General features: G+C 43.7%; 2 protein-coding genes across 3 annotated transcripts; both read right to left on the reverse strand.

The window, feature by feature from the left end:
• Positions 1 to 587: 587 nt before the first annotated feature.
• On the reverse strand, positions 588 to 2,871 carry LOC116724552 (nuclear factor 7, ovary-like). Of its 2 annotated transcripts, none has more exons than XM_032570316.1 (2): positions 2,599 to 2,871; positions 588 to 2,521 (listed from the first exon to the last, which is right to left on the reverse strand). In XM_032570316.1, exon 2 carries the CDS (start codon positions 2,502 to 2,504, stop codon positions 1,125 to 1,127), a length of 1,380 nt encoding a protein of 459 aa, XP_032426207.1. In that variant the 5' UTR covers positions 2,505 to 2,521; positions 2,599 to 2,871; the 3' UTR covers positions 588 to 1,124. The 2 variants fall into 2 exon arrangements, with proteins under 2 accessions (XP_032426207.1, XP_032426204.1); XM_032570313.1 differs by having other exon boundaries at positions 2,593 to 2,871.
• Positions 2,872 to 7,676: 4,805 nt separating this feature from the next.
• LOC116724549 (nuclear factor 7, brain-like) lies at positions 7,677 to 9,378 on the reverse strand. Its single transcript, XM_032570309.1, has one exon. The coding sequence runs from the start codon at positions 9,079 to 9,081 to the stop codon at positions 7,696 to 7,698; it is 1,386 nt and encodes a 461-aa protein (XP_032426200.1). The 5' UTR covers positions 9,082 to 9,378; the 3' UTR covers positions 7,677 to 7,695.
• Between the last annotated feature and the right edge of the window lie 13,342 nt (positions 9,379 to 22,720).

Raw genomic sequence — 22,720 nt, forward strand, 5'->3', positions numbered from 1 at the left:
AATCAACATGCTGCATTTTGGCTCTAATTTCACTGAAATACATTCTTAACCTAATTGATGGCCCTTTGCCTGCTGACACCATTTAATAAAACATAAATGAAGGGATTTCAGGCCAACCTGAGTTTATGTTTCATAACCAGAGCTTCTGTGGACGGCGGATTTGTTCCTCTATAATATTTCAAGAATCATGTTGACAAAGTCCATCAGAGTTTTTACCTGAACTTTGACCTTCCTTTCATCATTCATCATGTTTTTCTAGTTGCACAGGAGATGAAATGAAAGTTACTCTGGAATGAAGCTAAATAACAACCAGAAAGTCAAAGTTGATCCTAATCCGGCTCATCGCTGAGCTCCTTCCTTTGCTTCTTGTTTTTGTGGAGCTACTGGGTCTTCATTCCCCACAGGATCCATTTAGACGCCTTGTTTTGATTTCTTCACATCTCTCCATCTTTAAAGGCCTGAGGGCGGCGTTCCTCCACTCTGACCAATAAAATCAAGTCTTCTTCCATCAGAAGGAGTGAGAGGAAACATTAATGCATCATTTACTGATGATGTTTAATCTGAAGCATCAATGAAAAGAAACTTGATCATTTTATCTGTTTTTATTGGTTTTATTTTTGCTGTTTCAGGTTAACAAGAGACATTCATGAACAACAAACATTTGTTCCCATAAACCAGCTGATATATTTGTTTACATGAAATTCTTCCAAAATTAACAAGAAAAAAAATCTTCAGATTTTAAACAGCTAATAATCTACAACATTTATGAAAACAATAATTATTCAACCAGAAGGAAATATATTGCTATGTGGATACATGTTGTGATAGTTTTCATTTTCTAATCTTTCACAAGTAAAATTGAAAGAGCAAGTTTTCAATAACCAAAATAATAATTTATTTACATCCAGTTGTTGTAAATAATAAACAACATTTAAAACATTATAGTGGAAAAAACAGAATGAAATGAAAAAGTCCCCAGATGATCAGATCATCTCCAGTTTCCTGATTAAAAACAGATTTTAAAAATGATATTAAGAAATTCACCAAACCATCAATCATGAAACCAATCAATCATCTGATCAATAATGCTTCATTTGGACTTTTTGTTCTTCATGCTGAGATCATCAGAGCTGCTGTTTGATCACTGAGATCTTCATCGGTAGAATCTTTACTGGTTTATTAGTTTCGAAGTATGGAAACATCTTGTCAGTGAAGGTGTGTGTGAAGGTGTGTATGTGTGTGTTAGTATCCAGATCAGAGAAGGACAGTTTTCCTCTGTCCCAGTCCAGATTCACTCTGATCCTCTGGAGTTTCTGGACTGAGAGACGAGTGGAAGGAGCTGAAGGAGAAAGTGCTGAGTATTCATTTATAAAGAACTTTATAACCAACAATCCAGACATCATGCTTCCCTTCCTCTGAACAGACTCTTCTATCACACCAAGGCTCCATATGTAACTGTCTCCAACATCAACATCCCAGCTGTGGTTCCCTGAGTTAAAACCATCAGAACTCAGAACAGACCATAATCCAAATCTCTCTGGATTATCAGGAAGCTGCTGTTTCTCTCCATAAGTCAAACTGGTCAGATCTTCAGACAGATGGAGATCTGGACCAGCTGTGTTTGGGTCCAGAACCAGAGGCGTGTAGGTCACCATGTTCTCCATGTTGCTCCAGATGTTGAAGGCCAGGTTGCCCAGATGTTTGGCCTGGTCTATCAGAGCTCCTGAGGGCAGCTGTGGATCCTCCAGCAGGGGGCAGCGCTGGACTCTTTCCACTGCAGCCTTGTAGTTGTGCAGGAATGAGACGTCTTCAGCTCTCAGCTCCTCCTCTGTGGCTCTGACTGTGTCTGAAAGAGCTGCTATCTCTCTGCTCAGAGCCTCCATCTTCTCCTTCATCATCCCTCTCTTCTGCTCCTCTTCCTCCCTCAGTGCAGCCAGCCTGGCCTCCTCTTCCTCTGCTAGAAACTGATGAAGCTGCTTAAACTGCTCCATAATCTGCCTCTCTGTGTGTCGGGCCTGGACCTTCAGGTGTTCTGCTGTCTGATCAAACTCCTCCTGAACTTTCTTCCTGAGCTCCAGCTTCTTCTTTAAAGGCTCCAGAGTTTCCTGAAGTTTCTTCTTGTGTTGCTGAGCAGCTTCATCGATGGGTCTGAATCTGTGGTTGGTGTGTTTTTCTGAATCTCTGCAGACGACACACACTGGCTGCTGATGGTTCAGACAGAAGAGTTTGAGTTTGCCAGAGTGCAGAGAGCAGAGATCCTCTGAAGCTCTCTGCTCTCTCTGCTGTAAGAAAGACTCACACAGATTCTTCAGAACCAGATTTATAGGTGGACGATCTCTTGAAGATCTCCTCTTACAAACTGGACACTCTCTTGATGGTTTCTCTCTCCACCAGTTCTTCAGACACTCCTTACAGAAGCTGTGGCTACATGACAGAACAACCGGATCCTTAAAGACGTCCTGACAGACCGAACAGCAGAGATCCTCCTCTAACCTGGAAGCCATTTTGTCTCTGAGTGAAGCTGAAAACACAGCAGACAGAAAGTTAAAGCAGGAAGTCAGTTTCCCTCCTGCAGAAACTTTATTCTCTTACTTTCACTTTGGTTTCTTTGTTTTTCCTCCAGCAGCAGTCTGTGTTCCAGCGTCTGGTTCCTCAGCTCTCTGTTCTCCTTGTTCTGTCAGTCGGTGATGAAGGTGATCCTGAGTGTTTTCTCATTCAGTTTTTTCTCTCTGATCTTTTTCCTGTTGGATTTAAAGTCTTGAGACTCTAAATATCAGAGACGATGTTTCGCTGTATCATGTCCTGGATGACACCAAGTGCTGCTAATCCACCTCGTTTGCTTTTGCTGCTCCTCTTTAAATCTCTGTTTAGTCAGAAGAGACAGTTTGAACTTCCTCCTCCTCTCTCTGCTCTGCCTACATGAAGCCTCTGTTTCAGCTCCTCCTGGATTTGGGGTCATAGTTCAGATTTTATCTCAGGTTTTGTGAGGTGTTTTTACAACAAGGTGCAGCTGAACCTTGTTGTAAAAACAAGAAATGTATCCAAAGTGCAATAAGGATCATTATGTAATTTCCTTCTTCTGAGAAGCTGTTAAACTCTACAGCTCTGCTGTGTTTTACACATTTAATTCATTTAACTTAAAGTCTAAATATTTACAATCTTTCTAAGTTTCTCAAACTATTTTACTCTCTTTCATATTTCTTTAAACCTGGGTGTTCTATATTCGCTACAGTATTTTTCTCATGATATAAATTTATTTTATTTTTTATGATTTTATGATTTTTACCTTTGTGTGTGAGTCTGCACGCTTCCACCAGTTTGTCACTTTGCTGCTGGTAAACCTGAATTTTCCCACTGAGGAACAATAATTAACTTTTCCTCCAGAGCCAAACTGATCCTCTCAGGCCGTAGCGCTCCAGATTCTTGATCAATATTTCATGATCTATTGTGTCAAATGTGTTTTTAAGTCAATAAATTCCCCAACAGCAGGTTTCTTTATATCTATTGAACTGGTTCCATCTTCTATTAATTGAAGAAATGCCATCACTGTGGATTTTAGGGACACTCTACTGACTCTCATAGGTGCATTAAAACCCTCATCATGTCCTTCGGTACTGTTGTAGATTCTGTCTTTTCCTCTGTCTCTTTTAGCATCTTTTACCTGCTTACAAGCACATGCTGACGCTTACATAACCATGTTCAGACTGAAGCTGATCAGACTGCCCTTTAGAGAGGAAACAGATTGCAGAGAAGAATAAAAGCTAAACTTGCTACAGTCTTTGCTTCACCTGGTTTCATCCATAAGGTGAGCTGAGTGACGCCCAGCGCTGGACGGTGAATGAAACTCTGTATCTGATCCATTTGGATCACATGTATGGATGGTAACATTTGATCATTAAAGCCTATTTTTATATATAACCAAATCTCATTATTTCTCAAGGTAATTTACACTGAGAGGTTCTGGTCGGGTCCTGAACTGGTTAACGAACCTGGTGGTGCAGAGACAGAAGCCAATGAACTCCAACAGCAGCGCAGTTCGTGTCATAACGCTACAATATCTGGATCCTAACAATCAGTGTTTGTAATAATGAAACGTATCAGACATGGAAAACAAGTTTTTATTGAAATTAAACATCTGATCCCCACAAACTCTTTTTGCACATTAAGTTGTCTGGAGTCTTCATAGCGAACCAACACAATGTGTTCACTGAACTGCACAGGTCACTGCACCTGAAATGACAAGTAAAGCTTATTAATAAGCTGCTTATTAATCTCTGTTTGGGTTTGTATACTTCTGTGTTTTTGCTGTTCATTTTTTATATCAATTATGTTTTAGTTCACGTTTTGTTTAACTCTTCTTGATTATTTGCTGCTACTGATTTTTGTTAAATCTTTCTCATTCTTGTGTTTCTTTATTTCAGCCCTCATAGTGTTTCTACTTTCTAGTTACTCTATATTTAGTTATTCTTTTATGTCTGAGTTTAATCTTCCTTTGTGACTCTAGTTTGGTTATTTCTTCCCTACCAACAGCTTCCAAGTGGCTGCACAGAAATAACTTAACAAAAACGATCAAAATTAGACCAGAGGAATAAAGCATCTGTTTTTGTCTCGCATGATTCGGATCAAGCAAATAAAAATATTAAAATAACCAGCGAATACAATATGGAATAAAGCAAACATTTACTAAAGAGTAAAAGATACTTAGACCAACCCATTAAAACTCAATGAACCTTAAACTGCTTAAATGTCATACCATGACATTCCATGGGATTTGACTAGGCCACTTGTCAATCGTTGCTCTTATTTCAGGACTTTAGGTCACTTTACTGCTTTAAAACTCAATAAAACTGGTTTTACAGCAGTAATTAGTATCAATTAATTTTTCATTTTTAACTAAATTTTTTGTATGAAAACTGCATTTAGCTTTTCCATTTTTCCAAAATTAAAATTTGCTTGTTTATAAAGCAAAACCTTTGTTCCCATGTTCAAAAGTTAAACATGGGAGTGGCAGCATCATGCTGTGGGGACGGTATCATGTTTCCAATGGAGGCTGTAAAATTCTTGAGGCCTAGAATTCATAGTTTTGACTCTAGAATAAATCAAACATGGAGGCTTCGGTGTAGTTTCGTTACACGATGACAAAAGGCAGCCATCTTGTAAGAAGAAGTCCTCGATTTGTTGATGTGTTCTTCATCCTGCCTGACAGAGGGAAACGTAGCTCGTCTGCAACAGAGAATAATGTGAAACTTTTTATAGTTCTGTTTTTCCTTTAAAGGTAAGTAAACAAACCTTTCTGGATGGATAATTCTGCATGCAGCTGCACAGAGAACCGTACAGCCAAGCAACAAACCGAGGTAGAGGGCCGGTCCAATCTCATAGCTGAGGAGTCGTGACTGAAAAGTATATTTGCTCATCATCTTGATGTTCTGACGTAACATGTCACCTTAGCTCAGTTTTGATGGATCTGCTTTGATGTGTAAAACGTCACTTTGTTCATGTATAAACAGTAACCAGCCACGTCTGAGATGCCTGGTGGAGGAGAAAGTCTTGATGACACTTTAAAGACGCCAAATGACAACAACTCTTTCCACACAGGCTTCAGCTGATAGGTTTCTTTCCTGTGTGGACTTTCTGATGCCTTTTCAGTTTTCCAGAGACTCTAAACCCCTTGCTGCAGTGGCTACAGACATTTGGCTAAGCCAAAGCTTTAACTGAGGTGGTACACCGGGGTAATGTCGCTCCTCATTTATAACTCTTCATCTAGCAAAGTAATGGTGAAATATTATGTCAATCATCACCCAAGACCAAATCTGGGCACATAAAGTAAGTCGTGTTGTATTTTAGAATCATTTTTTGCAGCACACCACAGAATACAGGATGGCACTGGCAACCACAGACTCACAGAACATCCTGATCAAAGTCCGGCAGACATTGAAGGACCTCAGCCGCCTCAGAAAGTAGAGGAGACTTTGGCCCTTCCTGTTCACAGCGTCAGGGTTCTTCATCCAGCCCAGTTTTTTGTCAATGTGGACTCCCAGATATTTATAGTTCTCCACAATGTCCACAATCCTGGTTCTCCTCCTCAGATCCACCACCAGTTCCTTGGTCTTGGTCACATTGAGCTGCAGCTGGTTCAGCCCACACCATGTGACAAAGTTGTCCACAGCAGCCCTGTACTCCGTCTCATCGCCCTCAGTGATACAACCAACCACAGCTGAGGACTTCTGGAGACGACAGGTCTCAGTGCAACAGCTGAAGTCGGATGTTCCACCTGCATCGCTGTCAGTTTCTGACCCAGTAGAGCCAGACGGATGGTGCTGAATGCACTGGAGAATCAAAAACATAATTCTCTCTGGCTGGTCCAGGTGAGCGTATACACGGTTCAGCAGGAAGATGATGGCGTCCTCAACTCCAAGTTTGGGCTGGTAGAATAACTGCAAGGGGTCTAAGTGTGGTTGGACCAGAGTCCGGAGCGGCTCCAGGACGAGTCTCTCCAGGGTCTTCATGATGTGGGAGGTCAGCGCCACAGGCCTGGAGTCCTTGGAGTCACAGGGACGCTGCGTCTTTGGTACCGGAACAATGCAGGATGTTTTCCATGTCACAGGGATCCTCTGTAGGCGAAGGCTCATGTTGAAGACATGTGCTCTGCTTCCCTCTGCTGGACTGGAAGGTGTACTGCATGTAGTCTCATTATTCACATTAGAAACCTTTTAATTTTTATTAATATTAGTGGTAAATAATTGCAGTAAACTGTAATAAACTTATACAGGTTGACATATGGCCAGAGTTTTTATTGTAGGTTATCTGTAACAGGTTAATATAACAAATAATCACCAGATCAGCCAACATTGTATTGATGTAAAGTCAAGCAGAAAGGCCTGAGTTTTTCACATGTTGATGTTAGAAGGATTTTTAGCTGCAGATGCACGAAGCCATTAATCCCAACAAACCTGATAATTTTATCTGTTTTTACTGGTTTTAGTTTTGCTGTTTCAGATTAACAAGAGACATTCATGAAATATAATAACTTGTTTCCATGAAGCAGCTGACACATTAGTTTGCATGAAATTCTTCTAAATGAAGAAAAACATAAAATAACTTCAGGTTTGGATTGAAAGCAGCTCATTGGAACAATAATAATGTAGCAAACAAAATGAAATAAATTATTTTCTGGATTTCTGACCAGAGGGTGAAGTTGAAATAATAAATTTATGTTGTTGCTAATTCTGCTTATCTGGGATTTTTGTGTTCATTTATTTTGTTTACCAGTCAACAGTGCAGTGTAGATGGTTGGACGCATGTTGTGATGGTAAAATAGTTTTAGTTTTCTAATCCTTTATAAATAAAATGGAAACAGCAAAAGTTCATAAACTCACTGCAAGATTTTGGTTGAAAAACAAAATACACTTTTATTAGCTACTAATATATTTATTAAGCTTTCAATCATCTGACAGTAATTTATTTACATCAAGTTGTTGTAAATAATAAACAACGTTCAAAACATTACAGTGGAAAAAACAGAAAAAATGAAAAAGTCCCCAGATGATCAGATCATCTCCAGTTTCCTGATTAAAAACTGATTTTAAAAATGATATTAAGAAATTCATCAAACTATCAAACTATCAATCATAAAACCAATCAATCATCTGATCAATAATGTTTCATTTGGACTTTTGGTTCTTCATGCTGAGATCATCAGAGCTGCTGTTTGATCACTGAGATCTTCATCGGTAGAATCTTTAATGTATTATTGATAGTGCAGAAGTATGGAAACATCTTGTCAGTGAAGGTGTGTGTGAAGGTGTGTATGTGTGTGTTAGTATCCAGATCAGAGAAGGACAGCTTTCCTCTGTCCCAGTCCAGATTCACTCTGATCCTCTGGAGATTCTTCTGGCCTGAGAGACGAGTGGAAGGAGCTGGTGGAGAATGTGCTGAGTATCCATCTTCATAGAACTGTATAACAAATCCAGACTTTATGCCTCCCTTCCTCTGAACAGACTCTTCTAACACACCAAGGCTCCAGCCTTTACTGTCTCCAACATCAACATCCCAGCTGTGGTTCCCTGAGTTAAAACCATCAGAACTCAGAATAGAGCAGTAATAGTCAAATCTCTCTGAATTATCAGGAAGCTGCTGTTTCTGTCTTCTAGTCAAACTGGTCAGATCTTCAGACAGATAAAGTTCTTTACCAGCCGTATTTGGGTCCAGAACCAGAGGAGTGTAGGTCACCATGTTCTCCATGTTGCTCCAGATGTTGAAGGCCAGGTTGCCCAGATGTTTGGCCTGGTCTATCAGAGCTCCTGAGGGCAGCTGTGGATCCTCCAGCAGGGGGCAGCGCTGGACTCTTTCCACTGCAGCCTTGTAGTTGTGCAGGAATGAGACGTCTTCAGCTCTCAGCTCCTCCTCTGTGGCTCTGACTGTGTCTGAAAGAGCTGCTATCTCTCTGCTCAGAGCCTCCATCTTCTCCTTCATCATCCCTCTCTTCTGCTCCTCTTCCTTCCTCAGTGCAGCCAGCCTGGCCTCCTCTTCCTCTGCTAGAAACTGATGAAGCTGCTTAAACTGCTCCATAATCTGCCTCTCTGTGTGTCGGGCCTGGACCTTCAGGTGTTCTGCTGTCTGATCAAACTCCTCCTGAACTTTCTTCCTGAGCTCCAGCTTCTCCTTTAAAGGCTTCAGAGTTTCCTGAAGTTTCTTCTTGTGTTGCTGAGCAACTTCATCGATGGGTCTGAATCTGTGCTTGGTGTGTTTTTCTGAATCTCTGCAGACGAGACAAACTGGCTGCTGATGGTCCAGACAGAAGAGTTTGAGTTTCTCAGAGTGCAGAGAGCAGAGATCCTCTGAAGCTCTCTGCTCTCTCTGCTGTAAGAAAGACTCACACAGATTCTTCAGAACCAGATTACAGGGAGGATCTTTGATGAACGATATCGCCTTACAAAGTGGACACTCTCTTGATGGTTTCTCTCTCCACCAGTTCTTCAGACACTCCTTACAGAAGCTGTGGCTACATGACAGAACAACCGGATCCTTAAAGACGTCCTGACAGACCGAACAGCAGAGATCCTCCTCTGATCTGGAAGCCATTTTGTCTCTGAGTGAAGCTGAAAACACAGCAGACAGAAAGTTAAACCAGGAAGTCAGTTTCCCTCCTGCAGAAACTTTATTCTCTTACTTTTACTTTGATTTCTTTGATTTTCCTCCAGCAGCAGTCTGTGTTCCAGCGTCTGGTTCCTCAGCTCTCTGTTCTCCTTGTTCTGTCAGTCGGTGATGAAGGTGATCCTGAGTGTTTTCTCAATCAGTTTTTCTCTCTGATCTTTTTCCTGTTGGATTTAAAGTCTTGAGACTCTAAATATCGGAGATGATGTTTCGCTGTATCATGTCCTGGATGACACCAAGTGCTGATAATCCACCTCGTTTGCTTTTGCTGTTCCTCTTTAAATCTCTGTTTGGTCAGAAAAGACAGTTTGAACTTCCTCCTCCTCTCTCTGCTCTGCCTACATGAAGCCTCTGTTTCAGCTCCTCCTGGATTTGGGGTCATAGTTCAGATTTTATCTCAGGTTTTGTGATGGTAATCAGCTGCATTTTGTTGTAAAAACACCTTGTTGTCATGGTTACCATCATAAAAACTGTTGGGTCAAAATAAAGCAAGAAATGTATCCAAAGTGCAATAAGGATCATTATGTAATTTCCTTCTTCTGAGAAGCTGTTAAACTCTACAACTCTGATGTTTTTTACACATTTAATTCATTTAACTTAAAGTCTAAATATTTGCAAACTTTCTAAGTTTCTCAAACTATTTTACTCTCTTTCATATTTCTTTAAACCTGGGTGTTCTATATTCGCTACAGTATTTTTCTCATGATATAAGTTTATTTTATTTTTTATGATTTTATGATTTTTACCTTTGTGTGTGAGTCTGCACGCTTCCACCAGTTTGTCACTTTGCTGCTGGTAAACCTGAATTTTCCCACTGAGGAACAATAATGAACTTTTCCTCCAGAGCCAAACTGATCCTCTCAGGCCGTAGCGCTCCAGATTCTTGATTAATATTTCATGATCTATTGTATCAAATGCTTTTTAAAGTCAATAAATACCCCAACAGCAGGTTTCTTTATATCTAATGAACTGGTTCCATCTTCTATTAATTGAAGAAATGCCGTCACTGTGGATCTTTGGGACACTAAATCTATACTGACTCTCAGCGAGTCGCTGATGTTTATTAATAAATCTTTCCAATCTGGTGACAAATATGTTTTCCAAAACTTTGGAGAATTGTGTAAGCAAAGAAACAGGCCAGTAATTTGTGACATGGTGTCTGTTTCCTACGGAGCCCTTTAGGGGCCATGGAGGAAAAAAATCACAACAAACTTTCTCAAGATCCAAAAGGTCAGAGACATAATGAAATAATCACAGCGATGGAGGACACACGGGAGAGATTTATAGATTTTTACTTTGAGCTTTGGCTTAAGGATAAACATATCAGCTCAGAGTTTGGCAGAAGGTTTTCATAGAAGAAAACTCTGAAGAGAGTTATTAGCCGCCGGTGATCTGAATATCTGTGCTACCCAACAATCTGTCCTTGTGGCAGAGAGGATAGAAAAATCTGACAACATGGCACAGATTGTCAGAACAATGCTCATCAGATTTTCATGCTATAGCACATCTAGACATTTATGTCGGTGTTAAGTTTGAAAAACAGCTACAGTCATGTTTACAAAACCACAGCAGTTTGTCATAATGAAACGTATCAGACATGGAAAACAAGTTTTTACTGAAATTAAACATCTGATCCCTACAAACACATGTTTTGCACATTAAGTTGTCAGGCAGTCTTCATATCGTACCGTCACAATGTGCACAACTGCACAGGTCACTGCACCTGAAATGACAGGTAAAGCTTATTAATATGCTGTTTATTAATCTCTGGGTTTGGGTGTCAGGTTCATTCAACCGAAACGCTTTCAAACAGACAAGAAAGAAGAGAGAGACAAGTGATTAAATGTTGTACTCAAGAAGAGAGTCACAACCTTTGACCTTTAGCCTTTGGGTGTTTTTCTTATCAGGCTTGTTCTCAGTTTTGTCTCCAGAGCGGCTAATATCTGCTTCCAATTTGGCTTATCAGCTTCCTGCAGACATTCGTCACACAACTCAATTTCCAGAGGAACACAGAAAGAATTCCACAGTATATTTAGATAATGATGAGCATATATATATATATATATATATATATATATATATATATATATATATATATATATATAAACTGCCTGGCCAAAAAAAAGTCACCACCAAAAAATGGTCACACTCTCTAATATTTTGTTGGGCCGCCTTTAGCTTTGATTACAGCCCGCATTCGCTGTGGCATCGTTTCAATAAGCTTCTGCAGTGTCACAAGATTTATTTCCATCCAGTGTTGCATTAATTTTTCACCAAGATCTTGTATTGATGATGGGAGAGTCTGACCACTGCGCAAAGCCTTCTCCAGCACATCCCAAAGATTCTCGATGGGGTTAAGGTCTGGACTCTGTGGTGGCCAATCCATGTGTGAAAAGATGTCTCATGCTCCCTGAACCACTCTTTCACAATGTGAGCCCAATGAATCCTGGCATTGTCATCTTGGAATATGCCCGTTCCATTTGGGAAGACAAAATCCATTGATGGAATAACCTGGTCATTCAGTATATTCAGGTAGTCAACTGACCTCATTCTTTGGGCACACAATGTTGCTGAACCTAGACCTGACCAACTGCAGCAACCCCAGATCATAGCACTGCCCCCACAGGCTTGTACAGTAGGCACTAGGCATGATAGGTGCATCACTTCACCTGCCTCTCTTCTTACCCTGATGCACCCATCACTCTGGAACAGGGTAAATCTGGACTCATCAGACCACATGACCCTCTTCCATTCCTCCAGAGTCCAATCTTTATGCTCCCTAGCAACTGAAGCCTTTTTTTCTGGTTAGTCTTACTGATTAGAGGTTTTCTTACGGCTACACAGCTGTTCAATCCCAACCCCTTGAGTTCCCTTCGCATTGTGCGTGTGGAAATGTTTTTGCGTTCACAATTAAACATACTCCTGAGTTCTGCTGTTGTTTTTCTTCGATTTGATTTGACCAAACGTTTAAGTAATCGCCGATCACGATCATTCAGGATTTTTTTCCGACCACATTTCTTCCTGGAAGACGATGGTTCCCCACCATCCTTCCAGTTTTTAATGATGCGTTGGACAGTTCTTAACCCAATTCTAGTAGTTTCTGCAATCTCCTTAGATGTTTTCTCTGCTTGATGCATGCCAATGATTTGACCCTTCTTAAACAGACTAACGTCTTTTCCACGACCACAGGATGTGTCTTTTGCCATGGTTGTTTAAGAAATGAGGAGTTACTCATTGCATCAGCTGGGGTTAAATAACTTGTTGCCAGCTGAAAGATAATCGCCTATGCAGCACTTATTCAATAGGAGGCTTGTACCTATTTGCTTAGTTAAATCCAGATGGCGACTTTTTTTTTGGCCAGACAGTGTATATATATAATATTATTTACAATTCTAACATTTTCCCCTTGAATATCCTATGTAGATACTCAAATTCTCTTCAGCCACTTCTCTTTGGATTTTCAGCTGAAAGATCATATTTAAAAGCTCAAACATTATTACACTCAAAGAAAAGATGCTAATTGAACACATGTAATCATTTACATTTCAGGCAGGCAGATGTCCACAATGTCATCATCATCATCATCATTGGTGTCAGTGTCAGAAGAAAATTGTGGTCCTAACAGGGGTGCCTTTGGGCTCTGCAGTCTTCCATGAGGGAAATTGCTGTAGTAGTTAATCAGTTTAGCAAAGAACACAGACATGGAATACAACAACATCCACATAAAGTAAGAACAGCAGCAAACACTGCAATGGAAACCAAGACGGAAGAGACAAGAGTATGATATTTTTCAAAGGCATTCATCCATGAGTCCCACATGGACATTTCCACTCCTGGGTGGTCTTTCATCTTCCCATTCAGGGTGCAAAGCCCCTGGATTGACTTCATGTGTCAGGATCTGTGTTTTCTGTGTCATTTAGAGTTTTTTGTGTCCTTGCGTCTCTTCGTTGTCCTGTCCTCCCCTTGATTGTTCCCAGGTGTGTCTCGTCTCTGTGATTACCCTCCCGTGTATTTAACTCAACCTGTGTTCTTTGTTCCTCGTCGGGTCCTCGTCAATGTTAGCGTCAATGTTTAGTCTCCTCGTGTTCAGTTTGTGTTACTCCTGCTCGTTGTTTGGACTTAGTTATTTTCATTAAAAAAACATCATAATTCATCATTCCTGGGTCCGCTGCCTCTGCCTCACCACTTCACCACACCGCTTCATGACAGTAGGACCCGACCAGACTGAACGGTGAGGCTCGCTTCATGATGGACCCAGCAGCATTAAGGAGGTTCCCTCCAAAAGGGCAGAGCGGATCGAGGCGGAGATCCGGCAGGGAGGAGAGGACACTGGCTGAAGCTCTCTCTGACCTGCAGCGGGAGCTTTTCCGGGGAACGAGGCTGGTGTTGGCACCCCCCGGATTCGGCCCCCGTCGATACCTCCATCCGGAAGGTCAGCGACGTGAGCCGCCGGTGGAGCCGGCCCCTCGTCGCTTTCCGGAGCCGCCACCTCCACGGTCAGCCCGGAGACAGCGGCGTGAGCCGCCGGCAGACCCGGCCCCTCGTCGCCTTCCGGATCCGTCACCTCCGCTGTCAGCCCGGAGACGGCGACGTGAGCCGCCGGCAGACCCGGCCCCTCGTCGCTTTCCGGAGCCGCCACCTCCACGGTCAGCCCGGAGACAGCGACGTGAGCCGCCGGTGGACCCGGCCCCTCGTCGCCTTCCGGAGCTGTCACCCCCGCAGCCGGCCCCCAGGCTTCGCTCCGGCTCACCTCCGCAGCCGTTTCCAAGGCTTCGCTGCGGCTCGCCCCCGCAGCCGTTTCCAAGGCTTCGCTGCGGCTCGCCCCCGCAGCCGTTTCCAAGGCTTCGCTGCGGCTCGCCCCCGCAGCCCGTTCCCAGGCTTCGCTGCGGCTCGCCCCCGCAGCCCGTTCCCAGGCTTCGCTGCGGCTCGCCCCCGCAGCCGGTTCCCAGGCTTCGCTGCGGCTCACCCCCGCAGCCGGTTCCCAGGCTTCGCTGCGGCTCGCCCCCGCAGCCGGCCCCGAGGCTCCGCTCCGGCTCACCTCCAGCCGGCGCACCCGAGGCCGAATCAGCCAGCGTTCCAGCCGGCGCACCCGAGGCCGAATCAGCCGGCGTTCTAGCCGGCGCTCCTTCCGAGACTCTCTGCGTTCCGACTCAGACTCTCTGCGTTCCTCCTGAGACCCTGACCTCCAGCGTTCCTCCTGAGACCCTGACCTCCAGCGTTCCTCCTGAGACCCTGACCTTCTGCGTTCCTCCTGAGACCCTGACCCCCTGCGTTCCACCCGAGACCCTGACCCCCTGCGTTCCACCCGAGACCGAGACCCCCTGCGTTCCACCCGAGACCGAGACCCCCTGCGTTCCACCCGAGACCGAGACCCCCTGCGTTCCACCCGAGACCGAGACCCCCTGCGTTCCGACCGAGACTCCCTGCGTTCCACCCGAGACCGAGACTCCCTGCGTTCCACCCGAGACCGAGACTCCCTGCGTTCCACCCGAGACCGAGACCCCCAGCGTTCCGACCGAGACCCCCTGTGCTCCACCAGAGACCCTGCCTCGGGGGGCTCGTCGTCGCCGTCTGTGGGCGGCCCCCGGGACTTATCGCCACCTCCAGCGCCGCGGACGGCCGCCGGACGGCCTCCGTGGTTCCCGCCTTCAGCGCCGCGGACGGCCGCCGGACGGCCTCCGTGGTTCCCGCCTCCAGCGCCGCGGACGGCCGCCGGACGGCCTCCGTGGTTCCCGCCTTCAGCGCCGCGGACGGCCGCCGGACGGCCTCCGTGGTTCCCGCCTCCAGCGCCGCGGACGGCCGCCGGACCGCCTCCGTGGTTCCCGCCTCCAGCGCCGCGGACGGCCGCCGGACCGCCTCCGTGGTTCCCGCCTCCAGCGCCGCGGACGGCCGCCGGACCGCCTCCGTGGTTCCCGCCTCCAGTGCCGCGGACGGCCGCCGGACCGCCTCCGTGGTTCCCGCCTCCAGCACCGCGGACGGCCGCCGGACCGCCTCCGTGGTTCCCGCCGCCGCGGACGACCGCCGGACCACCTCCGTGGTTCCTGCCTCCTTTGCCTCCGCCCACCCTGTGGGTAGTTTTTTGTTTGTTTTTGGACTCTTGGCCCTTCTTGTGTTTCCGCCCACGATGGTGGGTTGTTTTTTGGTTTTTCTGGACTCTGGCCCCCCGTCCAGCGCCCCTCCGCCCACCCTTGTTGTGTTTTTGTTTTTTCTGGACTCTGGCCCCCCCATCCGGCGCCCCTCCGCCCACCCTTGTTGTGGTTTTTTTTTTTTTTTTTTTTTTTTGGGCGTCTGGTAGCCGCCCTTGAGGGGGGGGTACTGTCAGGATCTGTGTTTTCTGTGTCATTTAGAGTTTTTTGTGTCCTTGCGTCTCTTCGTTGTCCTGTCCTCCCCTTGATTGTTCCCAGGTGTGTCTCGTCTCTGTGATTACCCTCCCGTGTATTTAACTCAACCTGTGTTCTTTGTTCCTCGTCGGGTCCTCGTCAATGTTAGCGTCAATGTTTAGTCTCCTCGTGTTCAGTTTGTGTTACTCCTGCTCGTTGTTTGGACTTAGTTATTTTCATTAAAAAAACATCATAATTCATCATTCCTGGGTCCGCTGCCTCTGCCTCACCACTTCACCACACCGCTTCATGACATCATGAGGTTGCCATCTGAGAGAGATTAGGTACACCCTTCAATCAAAGTTTATGACAGGTTATGAATATGAATATGAGGTGGGGGCGGGGGAGAGGGAGAAGGGGAGGAGTATGGGGGAGGGGTGAGGGTTTTATGTTAATGAATTTGGCACCTCTGCCCACTGCGGGTGGTAGTGCTTGATGTCATGAGATAGAGCAGATGTTGATGACTTATTATAATTCTTTATCACAGCCCTGTACTGTTGGTGAATCTGAAAGACACCCCCTGCTGTTCTTTAGCGGTCTAGACTTTGTCTGTTAATCTAACAATAGTCAGCCCCGCCCACTCCTCACAACTCCTCTGAGCTGACTACTGACCAGTTCTCTGTCTAACAGGTCTGGAATATCTCTAAGACCTGGGTCTTACCCTACAGGAGGTCTATGAGAGATAATCTGTTTAAACTGGTGGCAAGAGAGACTCGTCTAGCTCTAACTACCTTCAATCCAGAAGTTATGACCCTCTACAGTTAAGGAACAGTCAACTGAGTAGCCCTCACAGCTGCGTAGTCCCAATAACCACTTCTGTTAACGGTAGCCCTCTCTCTTAAATAACCTGCACTTGGAAACGGCTAGATTAGATTTAGTGACTTAGATTCAAGTCCCAGGGTCGTTATTTTTACTCTCACTAAAGGAAAGTCTGAAGCCACCACATTACTGGAATCATGTACACTGATTTTACTTTAATTGGAGAAACTAAAATAATCAATGACTCAATTAATTTCAATGTCCACCAACCTCTATAAAATTTTATAAAGATATATTTATTAAGCAAGCTTTAGCAGGGGTAAGTGACATACAGATTAATTATTAAAGATTACAATACTAAATCAAAATAATAAAATCAACATAACCCAAACATATTGTCCTAACCTCCCTCCCTGACCTGTGTCACTAATAAACTGAGAGAGGCTTTTGGGGAGCAGTTCGACTCATACCCAGATGGCAGTTGATCTTGGCAACAGAAGTCTTTAATTCCTTGGTTCAGAATCTTTGTCTTTGTGTGGAAAAATCCTCTTTAGAATAGAAGCAAAGCAGAATTGGTCCTTTTTTCTTCGAACATCCAATTCTTCATCCCTCCAGGGATCTTTGTCTTTTCTCCAAGTCTGTTGCGGTTGGTTTGAGATCGTTGGGTTGAGGCAGAGTCGGCGGTAGAATCAGGAGCCAGGGCTGGGGGCTGATGGATCTTGTCCCTTCTTGGCGGCGCGAAGTCTCAACTTCCCCGTAGCTCCAGGGTGCGGTCCTCTGCTGATGTTTCCTCTGCGTTCTCTTGTTGATTCGTCTCCGGTGCCGCAGACTAAGAGCGCTCTTTTCCTCTTTCTGCCGTCTTTTATACTATCTCAGCCCATGGTTGTGTATGGGGGGAGATGGCTGGCGTACGTGACTTTTCGCATGTTCGATGAGTCGGTGGAAAGTCCCAACCTTTCCCAACTTCCCCTTTTCTGCAAGGCCATCTGCTTCCTTGCAAGTCCCTTGAGTCTGGGCCATCTGTTCAGCTCGCCCATTACGACACAGCCTGAGAATAGGGCCTCACCCATCACTTTAATTCCATCTGTTTAAATCATTACATTTCTGTACATCTTATCCTTTACATTCATCATAACTTTGAGTCAACACATTTAAATCAACACATCCCTATAATCCATTATTACTTATTTATCATGGCTGTAAATCTCATACATAATTATCAACCATAATCATCATGTTTCTATCAGCCTTACAGATTAAAAGACAAGAGTATATGTCAGAAAATCATTCAGTGTTTAAGTGCGCACATATATATTCATTTATAATTATACTTAAATCAACTCATAGATTACTTATTTCCCTCAGACCTTTATGCTCTGTTTTCTGCGTGTACCTGGAAAGATCTCACAACCCTATGCCAGTTTTCACGACAACTTCCTGTCTCCTGTCTTTGTACTTAGCCTGGAAGACACCTATGTCCTGCCCTTTGGTGGGATGAAAATAAAAAACAATGCTCCCCCCCCTTTGTACTTGGTCTGAACAACTTGTCTCCTCAGCTGTCTCTGTGGTTTGGAGTTTTACTGATATAAATAGGGTTACAGAATACAGCACTCTACTTGTAGCGTTTTCTACAGAACATTCAAGCCATGAATGGAGCTCAACGAATTCATCCTCTTACTGAGGATAAAGGACCATCCTCACCTGCACTACCTCTCATATATGAAACCCCAATATTTGTGTACCCAGATTCGGACCTTGCAGAGTATAATCCCGACGAGCCGCATTCAATGTCTGATGCACCCGCTGCAGCGCCTGCATCGTCTAGGGCGATCTTGACAAGTGGATCATCTATTCTATGCCAGACCCCAGTCTTAATCTCTGAGTACTCACCTCGTCCAGAGGATGCTCCTAAGAAATCTACATTTTATATGTGTCGGGTGCAGAGGCCGCCATTTCTGAAACTGAAACAAGACTGATCTCTGGAGCCAGACGGATTATGGGGATCTTTCGGGTATGTTTTTAAGTATGAAACAGGGGAGCTTTACCTGTACCAATTGGATAAAGATTAAGAACTCGCCCCACTAATCGCTATGTACAGCCTGACCTCTAATGATTGGGCTGTGTTAAGGCTAGCATTCCCTTACTTCAGTGAAGCCGGTAAGTCAGTTATGGAGCATGAAAACCAAGAAGATCATAAAAACCTGTTCGGCTCCCGTGCTCCAAAGCGTGCCAGGTGCCAGGTTGTTTCCCGTCCGATGATGAAATAGCCAATGGAGCAAAATGGAAGTCAAGAACATTTACAGCTGGTAGCTGGACTTCACGAGTGAGCAGACGAAAGAATGACAAACCGATGTTACCAGACATGTTTGTTTTGGAGGCTATCAATACTGACGTTGGTGTATTCAGGACTATGCTGGCTTTACCGTTTGTTGTCTGGGTTCAAAAAATGATGGACGTCGGGGATTGTATTTCTGACCTGTTTCGAGACTCTTGTTCTTGGTGCGAGATGTTATTAGTGAAAAAAAATGGAACTCCCTGTTCTCTCACTAAAACCCGTCCTCTTCTCAGGACAGCCCCACCCTGAAGGTTGTTGATGACACCCCCCCTACTGTATATATGAGGATGGTCTTGAGGTTCCCGACACACATTCCTCTTTCTTTTTTCTTTATGCCTGAGACTTCCGCCATCGACCTGTGAGAATGAATGCACCACACAAGCTGGGAATGTGGGGCCCATGCTGGGATGAATCTACAGAGAGCTTGTTCTCTCCCGCATCCAGTGGAGGTTACAGCAACATGGGTCCATATCATCCACCTTCCCCGGTCTTCTACTCCTCTTCCACCTCATCTCCAGCGATCTCTCCTACAGAGGTTTTAATGACTACTATGCCGAATTACGGTACGGACACTGGGTCACTCTACTCTACTCCTCAACTGACACCAGAGGAGCTTGCAGCGCTGGTTAGCGGTAACTTCGGATCTTCATCGATGCCTACCATACTTGAATATGGTACAGAGACTACACCACTTCAGTCTACTCCTCAACCGGCAGCAGCAGCAAAGCAAGCCGCCGGCTACTCCGGATCTCCACCGACCCCACCAGCTTCTCCAATTTCACATCAAGATGAAGTTGATGAGTGGATATCAACTACCCTCATCTACGCTGTAAAAACAGCTCTGCTCCATTTATTCAATATAACCTCTTTGAAACACCTCAAAGAAACCTGTCATGGTAACGGATCACCCGAGCCAGCGACAACATCAGTTCCTGGAGATTCCTGAGGAGGATTATTACCAGATCCACTTTCACTGCATCACACAACGACTCCTCACTCAACGTTTCATTCCAGCTCTTCAGAATCTGTTGAGGCAACAGCACATACAAGCAGAGGAGCCGATTGTCAAGATCATTTCAGAGACATTTACATGAACTGAAATCGGCATTCAGAATCCAGACTGCAGTTGCTGACATGTATGAAGGCATGAGAAGTGATGAAAGGATTAAACAACTTCGCTCTGTTTTAGAGTGCTACACTCAGGATGGCAATTAACCTCTCATGTACTGATTTCCATATTATTGAAGTTATATAGATTGTTTTTTCTTAGTTTTGTTATTATTCTTTACATGTTTGATTTTGTATCTTCTTTTCTTAAATTTGTTTGCATGCAATTTATTACCTTTAAATGGAATTAAAGACAAAAAAATTATAAAATTGTGTTCTCCAGTTTGATTTTCTCATTACTTAAATTGCGATCATCAGCATAAGAGGGTATGGCAGAGATAAAGTTAATGAAGAAGGTTTATTAAAACCCATCCCATCCAGCCAGATCAGGGGGGATTGACAGGTTGCATAGGGTGTGCAGCATGAAACTGGAAAGAAGGTTGCAATTAAAAAAGTTCAAGACTTTAGTGGAACAACATACCTACACGATGCTTAAACTGGTGAGAATAAATGTTCTGAGAAACAGAGTTTTTGTCACCAGACCTTTAAAACAATTTCAATCAGATCTTTGTGACATGAAAAACTTAGCCAAACCAAATGATGGTTATAATTATTTATTAACTGTCATAGATGTATTTTCAAAAAGAGCTTTTGTCTGTGCTGTAAAGAGAAAGACTGCAACTGAGGTAGTGAAGGCTTTTGAATCAGTATTTAAAGACAGACAGATTCTGAAAAAACTGCAGACAGATGCAGGTACAGAATTTTTTAACAAAATCTTTAAGGCTTTAATGAAGAAATATGGTATTGTGAATTTTGCCACAGCTAGCGAGACAAAAGCCTCTGTGATTGAGAGGTTTATCCGCACACTAAAAACAAGAATGTGGAGATATTTTACTGCTAATAACACCCATCGTTACATCGATGTCCTACAAGACTTGGTGAGAAGTTGTAATCATAACTATCATTCCAGTATTAAAATGACCCCTATGGAAGTGAACGAAAAAAATGCCTTTCAAGTTTTTCAGAACCTATATTGTACCTCCAACAGCTATTACAAACGCTCCAGAGGTACATTTAAAGAGGGAGATCTTGTTAGAGTTTCCAGTGTATGCGGTATGTTTGAAAAATGGTATGAGCAAAGCTTTACGGACAAAGTATTTACAGTCACTGAAAAGATACCTCGATCTCCTCCTGTGTACAAACTGAAATATTTGGATAATGAGCCAATTGAAGGTTCTTTTTACGCACACAAACTTCAGATGGTAAAACTATGTAAAGATAAGATGTACCAAGTGGAAAAGATTTTAAAACGACGCACTGTGAGAGGAATTAAGCAGGTTTTTGTACACTGGAAAAAATAACCTGAGAAATTTAATAGCTGGATCAGACAGGATGACCTTCGATATATATAAAGGGAGCCTGCATTACATCTTACACAAAACAGTACCATGGAGCGCACGGGAGAAGATGGCGGCTTTAATGTCACTTTACCATCCAATGCAGGTCTGAATGTTTTTAAGAATAATACCATTTCAAGTTACCGTGTGAATTTAGCACGGCATATCAATTTAGAAGGATCATGGCAGGTTGCTTTTACAGAGATATCTTATCCTCACACTTGGCATAATGTTCCGGAAGATAATATTTGAATGCAGGGATAAAGAAGAGAAAAAGGTTGTTTGGCAAAATATTATGCCTGGATACTACAGAAACGTGACGCACCTGGCTGGAAAAATCGAGTTTCTCCTTAGAGAAATAAATTCCGATGTTTACTTTCAACCAGATATGCTTGTAAATAAATTATTATTTGAAGCAGGAGGACAATATCAATTACGTTTTCATGCTTCAATCACTTACATTCCCTTGCATGAACCCAGGGGAATGGATTACTTTTGATAAAATCACTCCGCCTCACCCTATGGATATGAAATCTGGTTTTACTAGTTTTATTGTTACAGCTATGCGGTCGAACTGCAAATAGTGGGAGATGGTTATGTTCTGCTTCTACGTACAGTTAAAGTGGATGGGAAATTCTGTGATATAATCACCCAAAACTTTAATCCCACCCTCTATCTTCCTGTAGCTCTATCACACATAGAGAACATTGAGATACAACTTTGCTCAGACCAGAACCTTCCCATAAACTTTACCTACAGAAAGGTAGTGGTAAAATTACATTTCCGACCTGCGATATTGCAGCGTACAGTGAGATGATATCTCACTAATTAAACACCCCGTATATAACACAAGGACTGAAGACGTATCATTCATACTACTTCTTCACCGCAGGGTGCGAGAAGCTTCAGAGGAGGAAGAATTGCATAAATTTGTGACAAATATGGTTCTGATAAATCCACGAGATGACCACCACCGTTTTATACGCTATTATCAGAACCAGGTAGGAGGCACTCTGCCTGGTTGCTATGGAGCATCTGTGATGTATGGGCATCGAATAGGTTCTATATTTTCAAAATTATTCCATGTTGTCTGACCATTAGTTAAGACAGGATTTGCTATCGCTAGTCCTCACTTGACAATGGCAGCCACAAACATTGCCTCAGATGTCATAGGTAAAGCTAAGAGTAAAATAACGAGTACATCTGAGAGGGTTGATGGTCAGGCAGGATCAGGAATTATCGTTCTGTCTCAAAGGGTGAGAAAGCGCCCACCAGGAGCAGTAATGGGCTCACAAATACATAAGGTTAAGAAAAAGAAGAAATCAGAAGGAAGAAGAAAGGCTAAGAGGAGGAAGTCTTCTCGGAGCAGGGATATATTTCAGTGAAAGTTGGAGAAGCAAAGGGGGAAAAGCATGGCTCTTTTACATCAAAAATCACCTGAATGCATCTTAGCAGAGCTGGATTTATATTCAGCCCTGATTACCCAGCTACTCCCCCTGTAAATATGGATGAACATAGAATGGTGGATTTGTTCCTCTATAATATTTCAAGAATCATGTTGACAAAGTCCATCAGAGTTTTTACCTGAA

Source organism: Xiphophorus hellerii, chromosome 8, assembly GCF_003331165.1.
Source record: "Xiphophorus hellerii strain 12219 chromosome 8, Xiphophorus_hellerii-4.1, whole genome shotgun sequence".
NCBI classification, from domain to species: domain Eukaryota; kingdom Metazoa; phylum Chordata; class Actinopteri; order Cyprinodontiformes; family Poeciliidae; genus Xiphophorus; species Xiphophorus hellerii.